At 53.6% G+C, this 22959-nt stretch overlaps 1 protein-coding gene and 1 long non-coding RNA gene across 6 annotated transcripts; one reads left to right on the plus strand and one right to left on the minus strand.

Moving 5' to 3' along the window:
* Nucleotides 1-98: 98 nt before the first annotated feature.
* Nucleotides 99-10246, plus strand: BCL2L11 (BCL2 like 11). Its single transcript, XM_014895018.2, has 3 exons — nucleotides 99-544; nucleotides 5152-5264; nucleotides 7523-10246. Exons 1-3 carry the CDS (start codon nucleotides 193-195, stop codon nucleotides 7610-7612), a joined length of 555 nt encoding a protein of 184 aa, XP_014750504.1. The 5' UTR covers nucleotides 99-192; the 3' UTR covers nucleotides 7613-10246.
* LOC148224162 (uncharacterized) lies at nucleotides 5062-22600 on the minus strand. Of its 5 annotated transcripts, none has more exons than XR_015802101.1 (6): nucleotides 22375-22600; nucleotides 18153-18353; nucleotides 12436-12546; nucleotides 6145-6345; nucleotides 5778-6053; nucleotides 5062-5418 (listed from the first exon to the last, which is right to left on the minus strand). It is a non-coding gene; the product is annotated as an uncharacterized LOC148224162 (long non-coding RNA). The 5 variants fall into 5 exon arrangements; XR_015802100.1 differs by having other exon boundaries at nucleotides 5062-5439; XR_015802099.1 differs by having other exon boundaries at nucleotides 5062-6053; nucleotides 22375-22598.
* Nucleotides 22601-22959: the final 359 nt, after the last annotated feature.

The following is a 22959-nucleotide window of genomic DNA, read 5'->3' on the forward strand; positions in this document are numbered from 1 at the left end:
AGCCGCGGCCGGGGCCGCTCCAGCGGCGACAGCACCGTGAGCGGGGCCGGGGGCGCGGGGCGGGGGCGCGGGCCGGGGCGGGGGCGCGCTCGGCAGAACAATGAGGGCGGGGGGCGGCGGCAGCGGCGAGGGCCGGGCCGGCCCCGGCGCGCTCGGCCGCTGACCGCGCTCCGCTCCCCGCAGGCAGCCCCGATGGCCAAGCAGCCCCCCGAGGTGAAGGCGCGACGCGACGGCGAGGGCGGGCGGCTGCCGGCGGCCGAGGGGCCGGGCCCGGGCGCGCAGCTGCGCCCCGGCGCTCCCGCCGCCCTGCCCGGGGCCGGCGCGGTGTCCGCGGCGCGGGGCCCGCCCGCCAGCCCCGGCCCCTTCGCCACCCGCTCGCCGCTCTTCATCTTCGTGCGGAGGTCGCCGCTGCTGCCGCGCACCTCCAGCGGGTACTTCTCGTTCGAAGCCGAGCGCAGCCCCGCGCCCGCCCTGGGCTGCGACAAGGCCACGCAGACCCCCAGCCCGCCCTGCCAGGCGCTCAGCCACTGCCTCAGCGCCATGGGTAAGCTCCGGGGCGCGGCTCCCCATCCTCCTCCTCCTCCTCCTCCTCCTACCGGCCGGGCTCGGCTTCCCTCGCTGTCCCTCCTCACCTGGCGGGGCTTTCCTCACAGCCCTGGAAAACACGGGTTTTCCTGGGGGTGTGAGAAAGTGAGGCGGTGTGGTTAGGTTGAAAGTGCGGGAGAGGATTTTCCCACCCTTCTTCTTCACTTGGCTGGGCTTTCCTCGCCTTCCCCTCCTTCACCTGGCTGGGCTTTCCTCGCTTTCCCCTCCTCACCTGGCTGGGCTTTCCTCAGAACCCTGGAAAACACGGAATTCTCGTGAGGTTTTGCGTGCAGGTGCGAGTGCCAAGGAGTAAAGCTGTGAGCGCACAGTGCCAGCACAGGGCTGGTGCTGCTGCTGCTGCTGCTCCTTGCCTCGGCTTTCCTTGGAATGATGGAAAACGCAGGTAGCCACGCCAGGCACCTGCAGCGGCAGCAGCAGCACCTCCCGCATCCCACCCGTGGATTTTGGGAGCAGCCCTCGCTTGGAGGCTCTCCCGGGCGCTCTGGGATTTGTGGAAGCTGGCCGGGCCCGCCGAGCAAACACAGCGCCGGGGAAACTCCCGCGCGTCCAGCGCCGGGGTTTTTATTACTATGATGTTTATTCTTTTCCGGGCTCGGTCACTCGCTGCCAGGGGAGGAGGGGACAGAGTTGTTGAGTCCAGCTTCCTACTCGGGGCTCGCTCGTCCTCGCGTGTTTTGCCAAGCAAGTGGCTCCTGGCTCGTGCGGCGCTGCCGGCTCTCCCATCGGCGGAGGTGCTGGGGTCATGCATCCCGAAATCCCGCTGGGAAGCGGCCCGGAGGCGGCCGGGGGTGTGTTTTTTAACCAGTGGCTTTGCCAGGTGAAGCCTCTCCAGCAGGGAAAACCCGCCCGCGGGAGCTGCCTGCGCTTCCAGCATTCCCTTCTCCTGATGAATTCCCTCTGATGGGAGGAAACCTTTGAACTTCCACCCTTTTAGCTTCCACCAGGGCACGGCGGGATAACAAACACCAGCTCCAAGCTTTCTGGGAGCTACACACCGTCTTTTATGCTTGGTGGTGTTTTCGCTCCCTCCTGGCTCCGGGCTGTGGTTCTGGCTGCAACGTGCCCTTAGGAAAGATTTTGTGACATTACTGCAGTAATTACAGCTTAATTCAAGTTTCACAACCTCGCCCTGGCACGGCAGGGCAGGGATGCTCCCGGAATTCCTCGCCGGGAGATCTAAGGCTTCGGTTTCTTTTTTTCCGGGAAGAAATTCAAGTTTTCCCTGATTTTTTTTTTTTTTCTTTTTTTTTTTTTTTTCAAATTCCTGTGCTCTCATCAGCTATTTCATTGGAGCTTTTGCTCTGTGAGTGTTGCTAGGGGCATCATCCTAAACAACTATAAGCGAATGGAAAATCCTCAGTGCTGTTTAACCGGGACTCCTGGATACTCCCAGACGGATTAAGCTGGGAACGTGGAGCCACAGAGCTGTTTTATCCCCATCCAGGCCTGCAGCTCTCGGGCTGTGGCTTCCCATGCAGCTCTCCTTGGGGAATATCCGTGGCTTTGCCCCGCACACCTCCTCCTCAATCCCTGTGCCTTGGCAGTGTCCAGCTGGACGCGTGCCGTGAAGTTTTCCACATGGAAGTGGGTCAGTCCCTTGGGAAGGAAGCAAAGGGGATATTTTTGTTGTGCTTTTACCCACTGATTTTATCTGTTGTGAGCAGAGGCTGCAAGGTGGAGAGTTTCTCTCGGAAGCACAAGCAATAATAGTAATTATTATTTTGGTTAAAATAAACAGGCGTTTCCTGCGAGCAGGATGCTCCCGGCCTCTCCCATGGGCATTGGGGAATTGCTCCAAGGCTGCTCCAGCATGGCAATCTCGTGCTCTGCCTCAAAAGTCCCTCTCTGCATTTTCAAAACCTTCCCCAAAGGTTTCAGTGAGGGCAAATAAAGGTGGAGGCAGCCCTTGGGAATGCCCTGGGTTGTGTAAGGAAGAGCTGTTGCTGTGGAGGTTTTGGGAAGTGATGCTTTGGGCTGTGCTGCCTTTCTGACAGTTCAGGGCATGCATCCAGCTGCTTCCAAAGCTGTTTTTTGGGGGGAAACGAGGCAAAAGGAGTGAGGGGATGCTCTGGGATGGAAGGGAACAAGGGTTGCAGTGCCAGCCTGGCATATCCAGGAAGATGCTTTTGGGTACGGGAAGGAGAGGAGCGAGGGGTGAGTCGATTTGGTTGTGCTGGAGGAAGAGGCTTAATCCTGCCTTTAGGGGAAGAGATTGTCAGGGATGGGGAATTCCCAGCTGGGAGTGTAAGTCAGGCACGACAGACTCACCCTTTGTGCAGGGGTTGGGTGACTCTGTGCGTGGTATTTCGGGTCTCTCCGTGGGAAGAGGTTCCTTTCCTGCCGTCGGATTTTCGGGCTGAAGGCACGTGCTTGTTGGCATGCGGATTTTGGGAATGTGGCTGGAGCAGGTGCTCTGCAAATGGGTTTTCCCAGTGCTGGTTTGATCCTGGTGTGTATTCCCACGAGGAGAGAAGTAGCATAGACCTCCTGTTGCTCTCCAGGGAGATTCTCCACGTGCAAATAGTTGGATTTGAGGGGAAAACCTTGAGCTGGGAATCTGCTGGTGACGTCCTGAAGCTCTTGTTTTGGAATCGCTGCTGTTTTCTCCCGGTTCTCCAGCATTTCCTTTCGGGGGGGAGGGGGGGGAGTTGGATACCTAACCCAGGAGCTGAAGCTGCAATTTGGGGTCGCTTTCTTTGCCCTTCCCAGCCGGAACAGCAACAATTCCGCGCTGGAGCATCCCACGGGCCGGAGCCAGACGCAGCATCCCGGCGGTGCCGGTGGCCCCGGGTCGTCCCCGTGCCCGGGGCATCCGTGTCACCCTGGCTGGCTCGCGCTATGACTGTGTCCCCCCGCCCCCGAAAGCGCCTGTGACAGGTTTGGGGACCAGTTATGACTGTCCCCTTTCGCCGCCGCCGCTCAGCAGCGCCGCAGAAAGTCCTTTCTGAAAACCTCAGCCCGATTTCGCTCTCAGCCACCGAGCCCAGCCCGAGCGTCTCCGGGGCGGAGAGGAGCCCCGTGGGCGCGATGCCGGGGCGGGAGGGAGGATGGCAGAGGGGGAAAGGATGGAGCGGGGGATGAAGGACGGCACAGGGGGAAAGGATGGAGCTGGGGATGAAGGACGGCACAGGGGGAAAGGATGGAGCGGGGGATGAAGGACGGCACAGGGGGAAAGGATGGAGAGGGGGATGAAGGACGGCACAGGGGGAAAGGATGGAGCGGGGGATGAAGGACGGCACAGGGGGAAAGGATGGAGCAGGAGCAGCGCGGCTCCCTCGCGTGGTTTTCCTGCCGCGGGCTCGCCGCGTGTTTTTGTTTGCCTGGCTGGGCCGGCCCTGCTGAGGGCGGCGGTGGGATTTGGGAAGGTCGCTCCGCCCCGGCAGGACGGGGTTTGGCTGCCCGGAGCAGCCGGGGCGGAGGGAGAGCCGCGCCCGGTTCATTCAGCGGCGGCGGGAGAAGCGCTCGGGGCGGGCGGCGGGCGCTGCTCCTGCGCTACTACAGCGTGAAAACAAAACACATCCTCCGGCCAAGCAGCGCTGCCTTGGCTCGGAGATGCATTTTCCAGTCAGGTTGGAGCCAGGCGTTTATTTAATTTCTTTTTTTTTTTTTTTTTTTTTTTAAAACTGCCCTACTAATCCTTTGAATATTTGGAGGATTGGAAGCTATTCCTGTTCCCTTGTGATTCCTCCGAAGCTGTCGTGCCAAAACACTGCTTTGTTTTGTGCAGTAATTTTTTTTTTTTTGGTCGTGTGGGGTTGTTTTATTTTTGTTTTTTTAGGTTTTTTTTTTTTTTTTTAATATTCCTTAAGGCTGCAGTTTCTGCTCGGATCCTGAAGTTCAAGGAAGACAGTGCTGGTACCATACATGGTCTTGTTTCCTTTTTTTTCCTTGGCTATTTCGAGGATTTATCACATGTTTAATAACCTTTTAAGATGGAGACGTAAATAATTATGTATCCTGCAGTATAATAAATACATTCACTCTTTCTTTTCCCTTTCAAGCCAGCACTTGGATTTGCTGGAAATGTGGTTTCTCCACACACAAATCCATCTGTGGCTTTCTCCTCCCTATGACAAACCCATTGGTTTTCCTTGTTGGGCACTCGAGGATGATTTGGGGAAGAAACTTGAGGATTGGATGAAAATATCCAGGCACAGGGTTTTTAAGGTTAGGGAAGGAGTTGCTGCTGAAGGAAAAAAAGAGGGAAGAGAAGGTTTGGCAAGGGAAGGAAATTGGAGAGGGGCATCTTGGCTTTTATCCCTGTTTAAGAGGGACCAAAGCTTGGAGATGCTCACACAGAAAGCCTGCAATAAATACATAAAATAGTAGTACCGATAACAGAGAAATAACAGAGGATAAAAGTTCATTTTATGCAGTGAGTCCCCATGTGCACCCCTGGGATTTAAGAGAGCTAAAGTACAACAGTAATAAAGAATAGGAATAAGATGGCAAGGGTTGATGGGTTGCCACTGAGCTTTATGTAGTAAACTCTACACAACTCGTTCTTGTTTTTGGTTCCCAACTCTCCCGTTTCATCCCCCCCAGCTTCCCGGTGGCAATCCCAGTCTCCAGCCGAGGAGGTGCAGCCGGAAATCTGGATCGCGCAGGAGCTGCGGCGCATCGGGGACGAGTTCAATGCCTCCTATTGTCCACGCAGGGTAACTTTCCCCTCTTCACTTTCCACTTCTCTCAAAGGGAAAGGCTGAATCATTTCTGGAAACTCTCTCTGCGGTGAGCATTTCGTTCACTCAGACGGAGAAAAGGCTGCGCGGGCGGGGGGGGGCCTGGACCAGGCAAATCAGCGGTGGCGGCCTCGAATCAATGAAAAATAACCTTTAAATCAATTCAAAATAACCTTTAAACCAATTAAAAATAACCTTGAAATCGGGGCTGGAAGCTTTAGGGCACCAGGTTTGCACAAGGGTTTTGGGGCAGAGGTGTTGGGTTGGGCCTGGACGTGATGGTGACGAGGAAACTTTTAAAAAAGGAAGAGGCAGGGAAAATTTGGGGGTTTTGGGGGAAGCACCGTCCCTTTTAGGGAAGCATTCAGTGGGATTCCCAGCCCAGCTCCCAAATCCCGGCCGCTGCAAAGAAGAGACTGGGTCCCAGAACTTCTTTCTCTTGCAAAGACTCTTTTGAAAGAGTTTTTGTAAGCCCATGAACTCGCTCACCTTGGGGTGTTGCAACCCAAGCCGATGCAGCAATGCCACAGAAAAGCCCAATCCCAAGCCCAAGGCAGTCCAGCCCAGAGGGTGAAGCAAGAGGAGCTCGGAGTCTCCCAAGTGTTCCCGACGGCTGCATGTTCCTGCTTGTGGATTCTGCTCCATCCACTGTGGGAAGAGGAGCCAGGAGCAGTGTTGGTGATGGAATGCTGGATCCTTATCCATCCTCTTCAGCTCCCAGCCAGCTCCTGCAGCTCTTCCTCACTGCTCCCAGGGTTGGTTTTCCTGCAAAACCAGGGTCAAGCTGCTGTGATTCTGCTTTTTCCACACCATCTCCACCTGCTCCACTTTTCCTAAATGGCCTGGCATTCCTGACCTGCAACAAAATGGTGATAAGCTGGAATCCCCAATCCAGAATCCAAAATGCGCATCCTCCGACCTCCTCCATCCAGGCTGATCCCTTGTGATGCAAAGTGGCTGCTTTTTGGGATGAAAGGACATCTTTCCAATGAAAGGCAGGGATCAGGCTGTCCAGAAGGCTGGAGGCACCTGGTAGCAGCAGGCTGATCCAGAAGAGCTGGAAGAAATGCAGAGTGCCATGGAATATCCTGAACTGGAAGGGACCCACAAGGATCATCCAAGTCCAAACTCCTCCTGCCCTGCACAGCCCCAGAATTGTGCCTGACCACGTATTCCTTGAACTCTGGCAGCCTTGGGGCTGTGACCGTTCCCTGGGGAGCCTGGTCAGTGCTGGTTCACCCTTATCCCATCTCCTCCCTGCCTCGCAGGAGCAGTGCCTTAAATCTGGAGCACTTAGCGAGGAGCAGGAATGTCCTTCCAGTGTTATCCCGCCTCCTTTGGTGCTGGAAATCTCTGGGCACATCACGCTGCTCCCTACAGCCCTGGGGTGGATAAGAGGGTGAATTTAGTGGGATTGGGGGCGTTTCCCAGGCAGCAGCAGCGTGAGGTAGAGGGAGCATCCCCCAGGTTTGCAGCAGGCTGTTCCAGCAATTCCAGCGCGGGGCAAGGAGTGGAACGTGGAGGACGCGTCCTGCCCGCTCAGGTGACACGAGCAGGGGATGTCATGCGTGACCCTAAAAAACACTCTGTACCTGGTGCAGCCAGCATGTGACAAATTCTCACTCCCTGCACCCGAAACCGGGGAGGTGTCAGAGGATTTAAGGCGTTGTTTAATGACCATCCCTGAGGCGCTTGGCGGAAAGGTCTCTTTTCATTCTGGAAGCGTCCTGGCTGCTCCTGAGCTGTCTCCAGAGGGGAAGGTGGAAAGGCTCCGTGCCCCGCCGGCCCCGCCTGGCTCTGGGGTTTGCCCTTTCAGCCTGAGGTTAGAAACGGGGAACTGCAGCCGTGCCAGAGCCGCACTCGCCGGGCAGGTCGGGGCTGTCTGACGGGTCCCGTCCCGGCGCTGTCCCTGTCACGTTCCCCCGGGGTGGGGCCTCCCCCCGGGCCTGCTCCTGGGACAGGGACACCAGGAAATCGGGCACTTCGCCATCCAGCCACTCCTTGTCCCAACAAGGCTCTCGTGGGTCCCAGACTTTTCCTGGAAGACGGGGCATCCCTTGACTGCTGCCACGAGCCCCAAGCTCTGCCGGCTGCCAAGTGTTAAACACTTCACTTTGTGCCTCTGGAATATTTTCCAGGCGTTCCTGTAACATAGGGGGCTTCGTGATGCTGGGAATTAAAGTCACCACTTTGTTTGGCTTTTCTCTCTTTTTTTCCCCCTCCCTCTCTTCCAGGGTTTCTTGGATCCCCAGGTGGGAAACCCCCAGGTCGTGATCCTGCGCCTGCTGCGTTACATCATCCGCCTCATCTGGAGGCTCCAGTGAGCTCCAGGCGCATCCCGAGGAGCCACCAGGACTGAATTTCCTCACTGGGGAAAGCCCAGGAAGGACAGATGGACACGTGGATGGATGGATGGATGGATGGATGTGAGGACTCCCACCCTGCCTCTCCCCCAGGACACGTGGCAGGATGAGGGTGGACATCCCATTCCCACCTCAGAGTGGTGTTTACTCGGTGTTTTCCCTCCACTCTTTTCATTCTTGTTCTTTTTTTCTTTTTTTTTTTTTTTTTTCTCCCCGAAGAGTCTCAGCGAAAATGTGGAATTGTGTTTTGTCATCGTTCCTGGAATCCTGTGGGATGAGCCCCACAGCGGGCAAGAGGGAAACCTGAGCCAGCTGATGGGCAGAGCCACCAGTTTGCCTTGCAGAGGCTCGGATTCCTCCCCTCTCCCTTTGCCCCCAAAAAGGCTGGAAAAAGGGCAGAGGGATTTAATCAGCACTTCTTTTACCTGTAAATACCTAATGCTACCCCAAATCCAACTTCATTTGCATCATGCAAATCAGCCTTTTTCCTGCTGACTGATTTTTTTTTTATTATTATTATTATTTTTTTGGGTTTTGATATCTCTATTTTTTTTTTTATCCACTCTGAATTTCAAGACTTTGCTGTCGAACTCCAGGGTCCAAACCATCACAACCAACCAAACCCCAAGCCACCAGGTTGCCTTTTTTTTAAACAAGAAATTCTTTCTATAAAACGTGTGAAAACGCTTCTGTATTGTCTGCTATCAGATGTGGGGGACTGAGCAATCCAGCAATAAAAACCCTTCCAGAGGCAGGGAGCAGCTCCTGGAACGCCGGAGGCGACGGCAGCAGGACCTGCTGTGAGTCTGGGCTGTCACAAGAGGTTTCCAAGATTGTGTTTTCCTGGGATCCTCTCCGTGTTTTGGACAGGGATGAGCACCTGGATGCAGATGAGAGGATGCCAGCCCGACATGGATCCATCCAGGACGTTCCAAGGGGATCTGACTGCTCTGTGTCCTCCCAGGGCCTTTCCCCCTGGAGCCGTGGGTGTTCCTCGTTGTCTCCCAGCAGATGTTTTTGGGATTGGCTGCTCTGGCCATCCCATATCTATGCACAAACGTCCCCCTTCCCTCAGGCTGGTGCAGGTGCTCCCCAAAAGCTCCGGGGACCACAGGAAAAGGAAAGAAGGAAAAGCCCCATCCCAAGCCCTCCCTTGGAGCGGTTCTTCCCACAGGGAGAAGCTGCTGAGTGCCATGGATGATAATTAGTGTTAATTAATGATGGGCAGAGCCCCGTGGGACCTCCCTGCACGGCTCTGTGGGAGCAGGGCCTCCCCTCCTGCTCCTGCAGGAGTTTTAACCTCGGTTGCCAATTTTATTCCCCTTTCCTCCTTGGAAGTGCAAGGTGAGCAGCGGCTGCAGGAGCAGGGAATGTTTTGGGAAGGGCATTTTGGAGCCCTTTGTGGGGGGAACCTTTGCACTGGTGGAGAGTGAGCAGTTCAGAGAACGAGGGAGCTTGGCCAGGGTAGATCCTGCTCCTCATCCCTTGGGATTTGCCTCTGGCTTTGGCTCCCCGTGCCTGTGCTGCCCCAGCCAGCCCTACTGTAGCTGCCACCAGGGATTTCCCATGGAATTCCACTGGTAAAATTAAAATTAAACGGATAAAACTCGGCAGCAGAGGTGGGGGGGAACCCAGTGAGGTTTTTTTTTGTTTTTTTATTTTTGCTCCTGGTTGAGTTCCATCGTTGCTGGTGGATGAAATGGTGCTTTGGGATCTCCCAACCTTTGGCATCCCGGAATGTGTGTCCCTTGGAGTACACCAAAGAATCACCAAAGAGCACTTTACCCCGACCTCCCATGGAGACAAAAACCCAGATTCATTTTAAGGGGGAGAAAAAATAAATAAATAAAAAAATTCAAGGTATTGGCAAAGTCTCCCAGGGCCTTCTCCACAGGGGGAGTCCCCAGCCAAAAATCATAGGAAAAGGGACCCTCAAAAAGCAGGATTCCTGTGAGGTTTAGTGGGGAAAAGCCCCCCCCCCCCCCAAAAAAAAAAAGCCTCAGAACAGAAGAATGATATAAAATAGGGATTTCTGCTCCTTTCAGCCATGTTGGCTGCCTGCTCTGGGTCGTGTCTAAGCCTAGACTGTGCTCTGTGTTGCACCAAAAGGATGAAGAGTTTTCCTTGGAAACCAGATTGATCCCATTCTTGCTTCTCCTCTTTCCCACCAAACTGTAAATACCCAAATATTTATTAGAGTAGAGCACCATATTATTTTCATCATCTGAGCCAAATATCTGTGTGCAATGTACTCCCTCTCCTTTCTCTCCTTTGTAAGTTTTGTACAGCTTAGAAATACGTAAAAAAACCAACTAAAAAACAGCAACAAAAAAAAAATCTTCTTTCCTACACTTTTTTAGAGTTGAATTGGTAAATACTGTAGGTCCTTTTTTTTTTTTTTTCTGTGTAATTAATGCACTCTACTGTTTAATGCTGTAACTTGTAGAAATGTTGTATATTTATTTCCTGCTTATTTAAGTTCCTGTGAAGATTTGGTTTCCTCCCTGCCAGAAGTGTTGGATCCCCTTCCAAATCCATCATGGTGTGGATAACAAGATTTTAATCTTCTTTTTTTTTTTTTTTTTTTTTTTTTTTCCCTCCAAGTGCCTAAGTCCCCACTTCCCAGGAGCGATTTAGGCACATCAAAGACCTTCAGCATTAGTGAAATTCAGTGGGAATTTGGAATTTGGCTCCTCCACCCCCCCCCCGGGATTGCTCCAGCCAGGTTTTCCTGGAGCAGAAATCCCATGGGATCACGTGAATCACTAAATCGTGTCGCAGGACCCAGCGTATGTAGCATTTTTGACTGCAATTTCCCTGCCTTCCTTGTGTTTTGCACTGATGAATTTTGGACAGGGTAATTGCCACTTTACTTGTGCAATACTGCTGTAAATAATCGCAAGAGCCTTGTTTTTTGGGGTTTTTTTTTTTTTTTTTTTTGGTTTTGTTTTTAAGAATCTTTTATGTTCTTAATATGAGTTTTATATAAATAAAAACTTTCAACTATTTGTCCCGAGTGCTGGTTCTTTTGTGGGGATCAAGGTTCTCCTGGGAAGAGGAGATTTGTTGCTTTATCACCAATTTTCCCCGTTTGTCACCCGTTCTCCCTCCAGGCCTGGTGTTCCCCTCTCCATTTTGGTGTCCTTGGAGCTCCAAGATGCTTCAGGCCACCCAAAATGCAGCTCTGGAATGAATCTGCTTTGCCACGTGCTGCCTTGAGTGTTCCCAACCCCAAAAAGCTGCTCCAGCTGGGAGATACTTGGAAATTCCTTGGGATTTTTTTGCCCTTCCTCACATTTATGTGGTAGTAGGCTCAAGCCCAGCTGATGGGCACCTTCCATGCACTTCTTGAAAACCCCACCTGATTTTCACTGGCATTGAAGAAGTTTTGGGGTTTATTTCATGCTTTGTGTCTTATTTTAATTATTTAATGTATTTACTATTTTGATTTTGTTATCACTATTTTTTTCCCCTTCTTTTATTTCACATGGCAGTTTTTATTTTACAGTTTTAAATCTGCTCCTAAAAATTCCCATCCCACCTTCCTTCTGCCTTGGCCCTCCATCCCATTTGTCCCTCCTACCCCTCCACTTACTCCTCAGCAGTCAGTCACCACCTGAAAGGGATTTAAAAACAACCCCCCCAAGTCCTACTTGATAAACAACCTAAAAAAAATTCTGGATTTTTTTTTTTTTTTTTTTTTTTTTGTTCTTGAGTGTGTTTCAAATTACAGAAGTTCCTGAAAGGGAAGTTTATTGGTTTCAGGTGCTATTTTGGGGGCTTCTTTAACTCACCAGAAAAAAAGGTTTAATTGCCCGGTGGAGCCCGTGGCAGCTGCTGGCTCCGCTCTCCCGGTGATCCCGTTGGAATTTGGGAGCTCGTGGCTGTGTCCAGGTGAGTTGTCACACCTGGGACACGACCCTGCTGTGACTTAGGATGGATGGAGCTGGTGTGACCTGCCTGAACCCAGGGACTTCGTGACGGTGGGACGGGAAGCGCTGCTCCCGTCGGGATCTGCCCTTGGCACGTGCCAGGGCCAGATTGGCCGTGGCCAACTCCAAGGGGGTCACGGCCACCTTGAAGGTGTTCCCAGCCCAGCTTGGCCTTGGCCAGGCTCAGCTTGGCCACAGCCCGCGCTGGCCATGGCCAAATCCAAGGTGGTCACGGGTCAGGTTGGCCATGGCCAGGTCCAGGGTGTTCCTGGCCAAGACAAGAGGTGGTCATGGCCAAGCCCAGAGTAGTCACGGGGCCACCAAACTGAGGTTGGCCCCAGCCCACGCTGGCCATGGCCCGGGTCCACCAAAGCCACATCAGTGGCTCCTCCCCACCAGCCAGGCCCTTTCCGCGCCCTTCAATTCTAGGAGCTCCTAAAAACCCCACACACAATTCTGTTTTAAGGACGACAAATCACCACTATTCCTTGAAAAGGAGCAAGCTCCCAGATTTTATTCACGGGAAAAGGCCACAGCTCCCTGTGTCCGTCAGGGCTGGACACTCATGGCCGCCCCGTGCTCACGCTGTTGGGGACACACAAAACTGGGACATTCCTGCAGTCCCACACCCCTGCCGGCCTCGGGAATGCCGAGCAACCCGAGCTGAGGATGAGATTCCAGCCATCCAGAGCCACGGGAGCCACACCAGGCTCTCCCCACGCACAGAAATAAATATATTTATTTTTTTTTCCAATGACTCGCCGCTGACCTTTCAAACACCTGTGCAGCCCAAACCAGCTAAAAATAGCCCCCGAGCTTTGCATTTGATTTTCATATTGCATCAAAGCTCACTCTTTCCAGCGGCTTTTCTGCCTTTTCTGGCACCTCCTTGGATGCTCGACCTCTCCTGGGGTCACGCCCGGCGCAGACGGAGATGGGAAGCGTTGGATACCAGGCGGGTCCCTAAAAGCAATAAAGGGATGTTAAAGGTGTTCTAGCGGGGTTTTTGTAGGGTGTAAGGCCAGCTCAGGGGTGGCTGGACCAAGGGGACCGTCCTGCTGCCGTTGCTGAGCATCCAAACCCCCTTTTCTGTGGAATTTGGAAAAATTAAGCCCTGCAAGCCAAGGAGAGGCAGACAACGAGGTTACCCCTGATGGAGACACCGCTGTTCCAACAAAAGCTGGTCCAGTGGAGTTCAGGGAGCCCTTGTGGGGATACAGGGCCTGTTCTTCCCAGATTTGATGGATTTCTCCTGGCTGGGTTTGTGACAGGCTCCTCCATCCCTTTTCCCGGGAGGACAGACGGGGAGCCGGCGATTCTTGGCCTCCCACACCTCATCTCGCTGCAATTAGGGGCAGAGTGGGCCGAGCCAACAGCTTTTTGACAATCCCACAGTTCTCCTGGCTGGCAATTAGTGGGAATAAAGTTGGGGAGATGGCAGGGTGGCCGTTCCCTAAGGATTGGAAGGACGGTGAGCTGCCTCTCCGCATCCTCGCACCGCGCGTGACCCGGCGCTGAAGAAGCCAGGATTTTCAGAAATCCCAGTGATTTCCACACAAATAATCCCCCTGAGATTTGAGGGGAGAGCCACGGGATGCCCTCAAGGCCACATTCCGTCACCCAATCCCTCTTGGAGCCACAGGGGTCCCCCCGTGATCTGGAGGCACAGGGGACGGTCACGAGCGCCTGCCATTACCATTCGAACAACTTACGGGCAGAAATGGGTTTAAAAATAGGGGTTTTATGATAAACAAAGTAACCTCATACAGGAAGTGAGCTGCAAATAATAAAACATGTTGTACAAAGCTGGTAAGAGAACAGAGCTCCCCCAGAGAACCGAAAAAACAACAACAAACTCCAAGCCCTTCAAGGGGGGGGAGTCCAACATTTTCTTGGGTCTTCTTTATATATAATTTCTTTTCTTTGAATGAAAAAGGGGAAAAGGGGTGAGCTGAGGGGAGAGAGGGCCGGGAGGGGTGAGAGAATTTCTCCTCTCCACGTGGCCCTAAAATAAAGGTGATGCCAAGGCAGCTCCGCGATGTGAACCCCGAGTCTGAGCGTGGCGGGACTTCAAAAAGCGTCGGGTGCTGCTGCTGCAAAGGTTAAGAAGTTTTCCTCCCGAAACCCCGAGTGTGGGCTGTGAAAGAACATGGTAATGAAGAAAAATTTCCCCAGGGCTGCTCTTTGATTATCACCAAAGCCATCGAGTTTCAGTTTGAGTGATTTGTATTTATTTATAAAAACAAAGATGAAATAAGTAGAACGAAAACAAAAACCTCATCCTAATTTCTGAGCTGGAGCCTGATTTATTCGAGCAGAGACGTTCAGGTAGAGCAGGCTGGGCTGAGAAAATGAGCTGAGTTACCCATGTGCTGCAGGGCACATGTTTTAAGGTTAAAAAAATACCGTAAACCCCCCCCAGAAACACATCCAGCCACCCTCGTCGGTGCCAAAATGCTGATTTATGAGTCCCTGGGCTGGGCAGCAGCTCCAGCCACGGGGTTCAACCCTGGTTTGGTGCTGCAGCATCTTAATTTGAGTGGGAGAACAAAAGATATTTCTCTTTTTATGTGTTTTCACTTCCATCGTGAGAGAACTGGTTAAAAAAAACACACAAAAAAGCCCTTCAGTGGTCTCTCAGCCTCCACCGTGTTGTTTTTCTATCTATTTTCTGTTGTTAGCTTTTGTTATCAGTCTCATCTGCAATTTGTGGCCGATTCTGTCATGTTTCAGGCAGACAACGTGTTCCCAAAACTGCTTGCAACCTTTTCGCGAGGGTACAGCGGCGAGGGCAGAGAAGCACAGGAGGAACCACAGCACAACGAGAAAAAGGGCAGATTGCACCCCAAAAACAGCCCCTGCCCAAATCCCTGTCCCCAAGGCAGGGACCAGCCCCAGGGCACTGCTGGCTGACACCAAAGCAGCCCCCGCCCACCCCCTGGGGCACGCCGGGTTTAATAGGGATTCATCCCTTCTCTCCCTGGCAGCAGAAGCCAAACTCAGTCCTGCGTGACCCGCTGGGTTTTTCCCGATCCCCAAAACGCATTTCCCGGCGTTTCCCCACCCGTGGGCACCGAGCACCCCGGGTGAGCCCTGATTTTGGCAGCAGAGCGTGGATTAAATCAGTGGGGCTGTGAATTACCACCGAAAGCCAACGCCGCCGACCTCGCAGCCCTTCGGCATTAATAGCGAAACCAAAAAAAAAAAAAACAACCCAAATTAATACGGGGGGGGGGGGGCAGCGGGAATGGGGGAGATTCCCTGGGAATTCCAGCGGCGCCACGGCACTGCTGGGTGTGGGGGGGCCATCCTGGCCAGCAGCAGCAGCAGCAGCTCTGGGGGAGCAGAGGGGTTAATCCCAAGGGATTTTTTTTTTTTTGGGGGGGGGGGTTTGGGCTGAGAGGGAGGGCTCGGTGCTGTCACCCCGGCAGGGCTGGGCTCGGTGACGCCGGAGCAGCGCGAGGTTTCTCCTGCTGGTGCCGGCCAGGGGAGGCAATTTGGGACAACCAATTTTGGGGTTTTTCAGGGCAGGAGGCTGCTCGGCGGGGGCTGCAGGGCTGGGGCAGGACCGAGCCATTGTGAAACCCGGCTCCTTTTCCTGAGGCTGCCGCTGCCGGCGGAGCCCGAGCCCGAAGGCTCCCGGAAAAAAATCTCCAACGGATTCCCGGAGCAGGGGCATCCCAGGGCCACCCACCCCCCAGCCCTTGGACACCACAATTTCAGGCTCTCCGGAGCAGGGAATGACAGCCGGCAGCTCCCTCAGGAAACGCTGCCGTCCCCCCCAAACCCCTTCAGCCCCAAACTTCCTCCCTCGGGAGAATTGGAAAAGGGGGGGGACCCCACTGCCCTGCTCCCCCCCGTCCCGATCCCCCTGGATTTGCACCGGGCGCCAATCCACGCCGTTGGTTTGGCCAGGAAAAGGCTAAAATAGAGAATTTCAAGTCAATGTTTCAGGGCTCTCCCGAAGCTCTCTCCACTTCCTGTGACAAAACAAAACACGCTTCGTTTGAAACTTATTCTTCCTCTATTTTAGTGCCGAGAAGCGATGACCAAGAGCACCCTCCAAACCCTCCCGGGATGCTGCTCCCTTTCCCAAGACACCCACACGCCGGGCAGAGGATGGAGCAGGGCTGGGACAGCCCCGGCAAGGCACAAAATCTTTTGAATTTCGAACGATTTCATGGCAAACCTCGAGCTGGGCTGAATTTCCACTTCGCTATTTTCATCTCGCTGCTGTTCGAGTCAAAGGCTCCCCCCCCCACCCTCCACCTCCATCTCCTCCTCCACGTCATCCATCTCAAAGCTGAGCCAAAGTGGGCGAAAGGAGGGGATTAATTATAAATTTGGGGTTTGGCTCATCCCCTTCCCTGTGCCAGGGAATATTTGAGGGGTGCCGAGAAGGAAAATCCGAGGCAAACCGGAGAGAAGAACACTGAGAGTCCCCAAAATCCTCAGGCTTCCCCCACTCCATTCACCACAGGATTTTTTTGGGGAGGTCAGCGCCAGGAATTGGGTTTTGACAATCCTCGTGTCCCTTCCAACTCGGGATATTCTGTCACTCCAATTTCCAGCACTTCTGGGCTGCCCCCCTGAGCATCCCTTGGGCAGCTGGATGGAAAAACGGGGAGGGGGGAAAAGGGAATTTGTGGCTGATCTGATTTTGTTCCATCATAATTTTTCAGTGAGGGGGATCGCTCTGACCTGAAGGGGAATGGGTTTTATCCCAGGACAATGGTAATAGTGGGATTAAAAGTGTCCCACCTGGAAAATCGTACAGGATTTCCACAGGGGTTGGGAATTTCCCTTTGAGAATTAAGCTGAAAAAAATTCAGTATCAAGAAACCCAGCTGGAAAATCAGACAGGCCTTTCCCAGAGACTGGGATTTGCCTCTAGGAATTAATCTGGAAAATTCAACACCACAAAACCCACCTGCCATGATTCTCTCAGCAGTAGCCACTAAACCTGTGTGTGCTTCCATTTATTCCCAATCCTTTCCCATTGTAAAATTAATCCTTTTTTTCACCCCCTTTTTTTTTTTTTTAAAAATTAACCCCACACCTGGTTTAATTAATACCACTAAGGACATCCTTACTATTATAGGAATTATATTATTTTCACTATATTTATCACATTACATTAATTATATCCATTCTATCACACTCTGCTATTAAATCTAATTTAATAAATATATATTTCTATTATTCAATTCTATTTCACAAAAAAATATTTTGACGTATTAATCGATAAACATACAAACAGTTTACACATGTGAATGTATTTAATAATTTTATTTAAATATAAAGAAATGGCTTTGTATGTAATAGATAAATGTATTTTTATATATATAATACATTTACATATAAATATATTGACATGAATGTATTTGCATATTAATATACAAATATAAGATTTATTTAAATTTAAAAAGAGGGGTATGGTGGGGGCTGCTGGATTTTAATTAATTGCCCCGCTGGATTTTAATTACCTTTCCTGACTTAAATTCCCCTCCCTGATTCTAATGCCATGGAAAAGTGTGGAAGAGCTCAGAAAAGCTGGGAAGGGTCACCTTCATGTCTCAAATATTTGGCAAATATTTCCAAAAGAAAATAAATCCCAAACATCCAGAAAAGCCCCAACTCCCTAAAACAGGGCCCGGGTGTCCTTGGAATCACAGGAATGGGATCCAGAGGGACCCGGGTGCTGGGATGGGCCTGGCAAAATCCTGCCTGGGATTCCTGGGAATTCCCGGCAGGAGAAAAGAGCAGCTGGGAGGGGGCACTGGGAGAGGGAGAGCAGCAGCTGGGAGAGGCTGCAGCCCCGCAATGCAGCACCAGTAATACCAGTACCAGCACCAGTAATACCAGTACCAGCACCAGTACCAGCACCAGTAATACCAGTACCAGCACCAGTACCACTAATATCAGCACCAATAATACCAGTATAACATCAGCACCACCAGTAAGACCAGTATCACCAGTACCAGCACCAGTATCACCAGAACCACCAGTACCTGCACAGTAATGCCAGTATCAGCACTAGAACCACCAGTAACACCAGTATCAACACCAGTATCAACACCAGTATCACCAGTACCAGCACCATTACCAACAGTACCACCACTACCAGCACCACCAGTACCAGCAGTACCACCAGTATCAACACCAGTACGACCAGTTCAACTAGAACCAGTACCAGCAGCCCCAGTAAGCCCGGCCTCACCAGTAAAACCAGTCCCAGCAGCCACCCAGTCACCGCTGACTCATTTTTGGCCGGAGCCTCCCGGCGCTGCTCCGTGGGGTTTTCCCTTCCTCCTCCGCCACCCAGTGACCCAACCCTTCCCCCCCACGACATAAAACTGCAGTTCCAGGAACTGGAGCTCCCCAAACCCCACTTTCCAGCCGAGGAGACAAACTGGTGCTGCTGGAAGTGCTGGTGGCAGCGGGACACGGCTCAGGCACCCCAAATTCCTGAGCTCAGCTTGGCGCTCTGCACCCCAAGTAACTCGTCCCGAAGCCACTCCACCCTTCCCAATTTTTATCCATTTTATCCATCCCACGGAGGCACTCACCGGATCCACGGCTCCTTCCCCACATCCTCCAGAGACAGGGAGAGGCAACGTCCAGGACTGGGTATGTTTTCACGGGAATGGGTGGAAAAATCCCAAAGTGCTGACTGCACCATTAAGTGGGGACTGAAATAACGGGGAAAGGGACAAGATCCCCCTTTCCAGTCCTTATTCCAGAGGGGTAGCCATGCTCCTGGTGATTCTCTGGGGGGAAAAAAGGGTTTTTTTAGATTTTTGTTGATTGAAAAAACTCCTCTGCTTCTTCTGCTCCAGAGACAGGGATTCACCTATGGAGGAAGCAGCACTGGGAATGCTGGAAGCAGAAGAGTGGGATTGCTGCCCCTTTGCTCTCAGGTTTTGGGCCACAGGGTGGGAATGACTCATGGGTTTGTGCCCTTTGGATCCCAGACAACAGGGATTCACCCCTGTGCTTCCCACATTTCTCCAGTCATTTAATGGCAAGGGGTCAGGATCAGCTTCCCTGGGAAACCCCAGCCCCATCCAGCACAGTTTCTGCTGGAACGTCACGAATGCTTTGGTATTGAGGATTAATGGGAATGACGGGGGGGATGCTGGGATGACAGGAGAAACTTTGGCTCCAGCATCCTTCCCTGGGCTGCAGGAATTGCCCAGGCAGAGTAAGGGACAGATAAAAATCCATCAGCCAGGGAAAACCGTAGGAATTCTATTAATTTCAGTCTCATTTCCCAGGCACGGGTGCAAATTCCCGGCAGCAAATTCCCCACGCACCAATTTCCGAAGCCACCCGTGGATCCCCTGCCATGGGGATCCCTCCACGGATCCCAGACCAGACCAAATCCATCCCAAATCCTACCTGGCCTCTCCTCTCCTGGCCGCAGCTCCCATCCCAAGTGGGATGTGCTGAGGGTTTTTATGGCTCTGTCCCTCCCACCAGGACGTGGGGAGGGAGATTTTCCCATGGCCCAAGGGCTCTCCCACTTCCCCCATCGGGAAAGGATCAGGGAGTTTTTTTCTCGCCAGAAAGAGCCTGTGCTGGGAAAGGTCTCGTTTCCCAGGGCCTGGAGCCAAATCCATGGGGATCACTGGCTGAAGGGGCTGGGAAGGGGATGAGATATTCCAGAGTGGGAGCAGGAGGCTCTTTCATCCAGGGAATGCATCCCTAAGCTCCCTGGCACCTGGACACTCTTCCAGCCTGGAAATCCCCATTTTCCCCCCCATTCCCACCCAAAAGAAGCCATGACCTCTCAGCAAATCCCCTGGGAAAGGCTCTGGCTGCAAGTGAGGGATGGAAACCAACCCCATTCCCCAGGGAACAGCCCTGGAGATGCTCACCCCACTCCAATCCCTTTCCCTCCCTTCTAAGGGACCTTTTTCCTCTCTCCTGCAGCACGAGGGTGGCTGTCCCCTTGCTGCTGTCCCCACTCGGGGTTTTCCCCACTCCATTTCTGTCCTTTTGGAGCTCCTGGGTTTCGGGAAAACAGCGCAGCTTAGGGCAGGGCCGTGCTCCTGGATCCAGCGGGAGTTTGGAGATGACTCAGAGACACGAGCAGCCCGGGGAGGTGACACGGAGGGAAGGGGGAGCCCCGGGGAGGTGACACGGAGGGAAGGGGGAGCCCCGGGGAGGTGACACGGAGGGAAAGGGGGAGCTCGGGGAACCTTTAATCAGCTTTTTCCAAATCCACGCTCATCGAACGTGGATTTAGGAACACCAGGGAGGCAGCTCGGGTGCAGAGGGGCTTGGCACAGAATGTCCCATGGCCATGCCATGAACATTCCGATCTCAATCCCGGTCTTCAGGACCCGCTGGTGGCTTTAACCCTTCCAGCACCGTCACTGCAGCGCAAGGAAAATCCCGGCAGTGCCCGAGGGAGCTGCCAGGGGCTGAGCGATGCCCTGGCTCAGCTGAGGGAGGAAAACCACCCCAAACCATCCCCTTTTTGTTCTTATCTGTGGCTTTCACTCATTTCCCACCCAGCTCCCTTGGCTGAGACTCCAGGGATCACAAACCTCCAAACGAACCCAGGAGTTGTGGGATTCTGGAGCACCACACTGGCTACAGCGGCACCAAATGCTTGGATATTTTCCCCCCAAAAAACCAAAAAACCAAGGAGCTGGATGCTCCTCTTTGTCCAGTGCTTCCCACAGACATCCCTGGAGCTCCTCCCAGCTTGTAGGAAATGCCCTTACTGGAAGAAACCACACCACGAGCATCCTATGGGAAGGAGGAGCACAAGGACTGGGAGTATTTTCCACTGTGGTGGGGAAACACTCAGCCTGCTCCCTTTCCACCTTTTTCCCCCCTCCAAAATTGCAACAAAACAGGAAAACGTGCTGGCAGTGATTAGCATCTCCCTGGAAAACGCCAGGTTGCTGGCCCAGCTCCCAAATCCAACTCTCCAGAAACCCCCAAAGCGGCTGGGAGCTTTAGGGGACACCAAAGAATCCTCGTCCAAAATCCCATTTTCCTTCTAGAAGGAGTGGAATCTGCTCCTGCTGGATATTCCCAGTGGGCTGGAGCTGCTGCAGGACGGCAGATCCCAAAGGGCCGTGTCACACCACTGCCTGCATCACCTGTGGGGTTCGGCACCCCAAGGGATTTGGGATCCCTTGGGATGGCCGGAATCCCGCGGGATCCGGCTGCTTTGCCGGGCATGCCGGCACCTGCCTTCCCGCAGAGCGAACAAACAAGTTGCTAAGTCACAGCAAAACCATGAAAGCAAAACCACAGAGCCCCAAAGAGCCTCTGAGTCACTCCCCGGCCGCCGCCACGGCCCCACAGCCCTCCCAAAAATTCGCCGCCACCTGCAGCTGCTGATCCCCGCTCCAAAGGGCCGCTCCAGAGGTGCTGGAAGGCGTTTTCCCGCAGGGAAAGCCTCTCTGAGTGGGCTCGGGCATGGATGGAGGAGCTGAGGTGATGCCCAAACCCACCCGGCAGCCCCCACTCACTCCTTCTTTCCCATAAGCTCACCTGGATTTTTTATTGTTATTTATAAGAGAGCCCAACATTCCCGGGATTAGTCACTGCTGCCATGAGTCACGGAGGTTTGGTCGCCCAATAAACCCGGAATTGTCTCGTTCCCGGCTCCGGGGTTGTCCTGGGGACACCTTTGGGTCACCGGAGCCGCATCCCGGCACCGCCGCTTCCCGGGGCTTCGCCCGTGGGATCCCGCACAGCTGGAACAGCGGGATCCATCCCAAAAAAACGCATCCCGTTCGTGCCACAGGTGGGGATGGCGATGGATGCAGCCGGCTGGCAGCGGAGCCACGCCGGTGGCCACGGTGGCGATGCCGACAGAGGTCACTGTTGCCGAAAAGTTGAGAGCCCCAGCCAAAAAAAAAAAAAAAAAACCAACAAAAAAACAACCCCAAAAAATAAAACAAAAACCAAAGAGAACTCGGTGGGGAAGGCGGCGATGGGGCCGGGCTGGAATAGGCACCTTCCCGGGAATGATGCACCGGGAAGCGCATCCATGGGATGGGATGGGATGGGATGGGGTGAGCTGGAGAAGCCGCGCTCTGCCTCAGCCGCGGCTAAAGAGGGATCATGAGGATAATTCCCTCCCGGAGAGGGAATGTGCTGCCGAGGGATGATCCCGAAGGAAAAAGCTGAGCCAGGGCAGGAAAAGGAGGGAGCGCCGGGACAGCCCTTGGGACACACAGCAGCGCCCAGGGAAACGCAGTTTGGGATGTACTGGATGGAAAGCGGTGGGAGAGAGGGAGAGGCAGGAGAGGAACTCGCTTTGCCAGCCCGAATTCCAAAGGAGAGCACAGAACGAGAGGCACAAAATACCCCAAAAACGTGACTAAGCACTGTGGGGGCAGGCATGACGCCAGCAGAGCTGTGCCATAATCATGGAACCAGGGAATGCCTGAGGTGGGAATGCTCCATAAAGCCCATCCCGTTCCATGGGAACCTCGCCCAGGCTGCTCCAAGCCCCGTCCAACCTGGCCTGGGACACTTCCCGGGATGGGGAATGGAGTTACCCGGGGTGCAGGAGCGGGGAGAACCTCCACATCCCACCCTCCACATCCCACCCTCCACATCCCACCTCTCCCTTCTCCGTGCCCGAGCAGCGCCGCTTCCCTCCCTGCGCCTCCAGGAGCATCCCTAAATTCCTCCCAGCTCCAGCGCGCAAATCCCAAGCGCTCCCGCTGGTCCCATGGAGGTTTTTTGCTTTTTTTTTTTTTTTTTTTTTTTTTGCCCCGCAGTTCCCGTTAGCAGGCGACGGGATCAGCTCCTCACCTGTCGGTTCCCGGTTCCGCGGGCGGCGGTTCCCGGTTTTTCCCACGTGGAGCCGGGAAGCGCAGCCCCGGGCATCCCTTAACGGGCGCGGGCGCGCTGTACCCCGATCATTGGTCCAGCTCACGGCAGCCGCTGCTTTCAAATTCTGCTCGAGCCGCCGGAGGAAACAGGAAGCCCCAGAGCTCCTCGCCAAGAGCCTCCCTCGCCCACCCCCGCCCTTCCCAGCCGCTCGCCTCCCTCGCCAAAAAAAAGCCGGGAATGGCGCTTCTCCCGCATCCGGCGGAAACCGGGAGCATCCCCAAGTCCTGGCAGGGAGATGCTCGGTTTCGTGGTGCTCGTTTTGCTTATTCTTGGGGTGAGATGAAGCCTCAGCTTCCAGCCACCGGGCAGCATCACCTTGGGAATGTGGGATAAACCCCCATGGATCCACCGGGACAGCAAGAGGATTTAGGGCACCTCCAGGTTTCTCAGCTTTCCACCTCAAAATCCAGCATTTTGGATTTTCGGCTCTCTTGCCCAACTGAGCTAAACCGGGGAGGCTCATTCTGGCGCTGGGATAGAGGCTTGAGGAAGTAAAAAAAAAAA

The sequence above is a fragment of the Sturnus vulgaris genome, chromosome 3 (genome assembly GCF_052056855.1).
Source record: "Sturnus vulgaris isolate bStuVul1 chromosome 3, bStuVul1.hap1, whole genome shotgun sequence".
NCBI lineage: Eukaryota > Metazoa > Chordata > Aves > Passeriformes > Sturnidae > Sturnus > Sturnus vulgaris.

Coding starts and splice junctions, on each gene's coding strand:
- BCL2L11 (XM_014895018.2), top strand. CDS start 193: ATGGCCAAGCAGCCCCCCGAGGTGAAGGCGCGACGCGACGGCGAGGGC. Junction 545..5,151: donor CCACTGCCTCAGCGCCATGG/GTAAGCTCCGGG, acceptor CATCCCCCCCAG/CTTCCCGGTGGCAATCCCAG. Junction 5,265..7,522: donor CCTCCTATTGTCCACGCAGG/GTAACTTTCCCC, acceptor CCTCTCTTCCAG/GGTTTCTTGGATCCCCAGGT.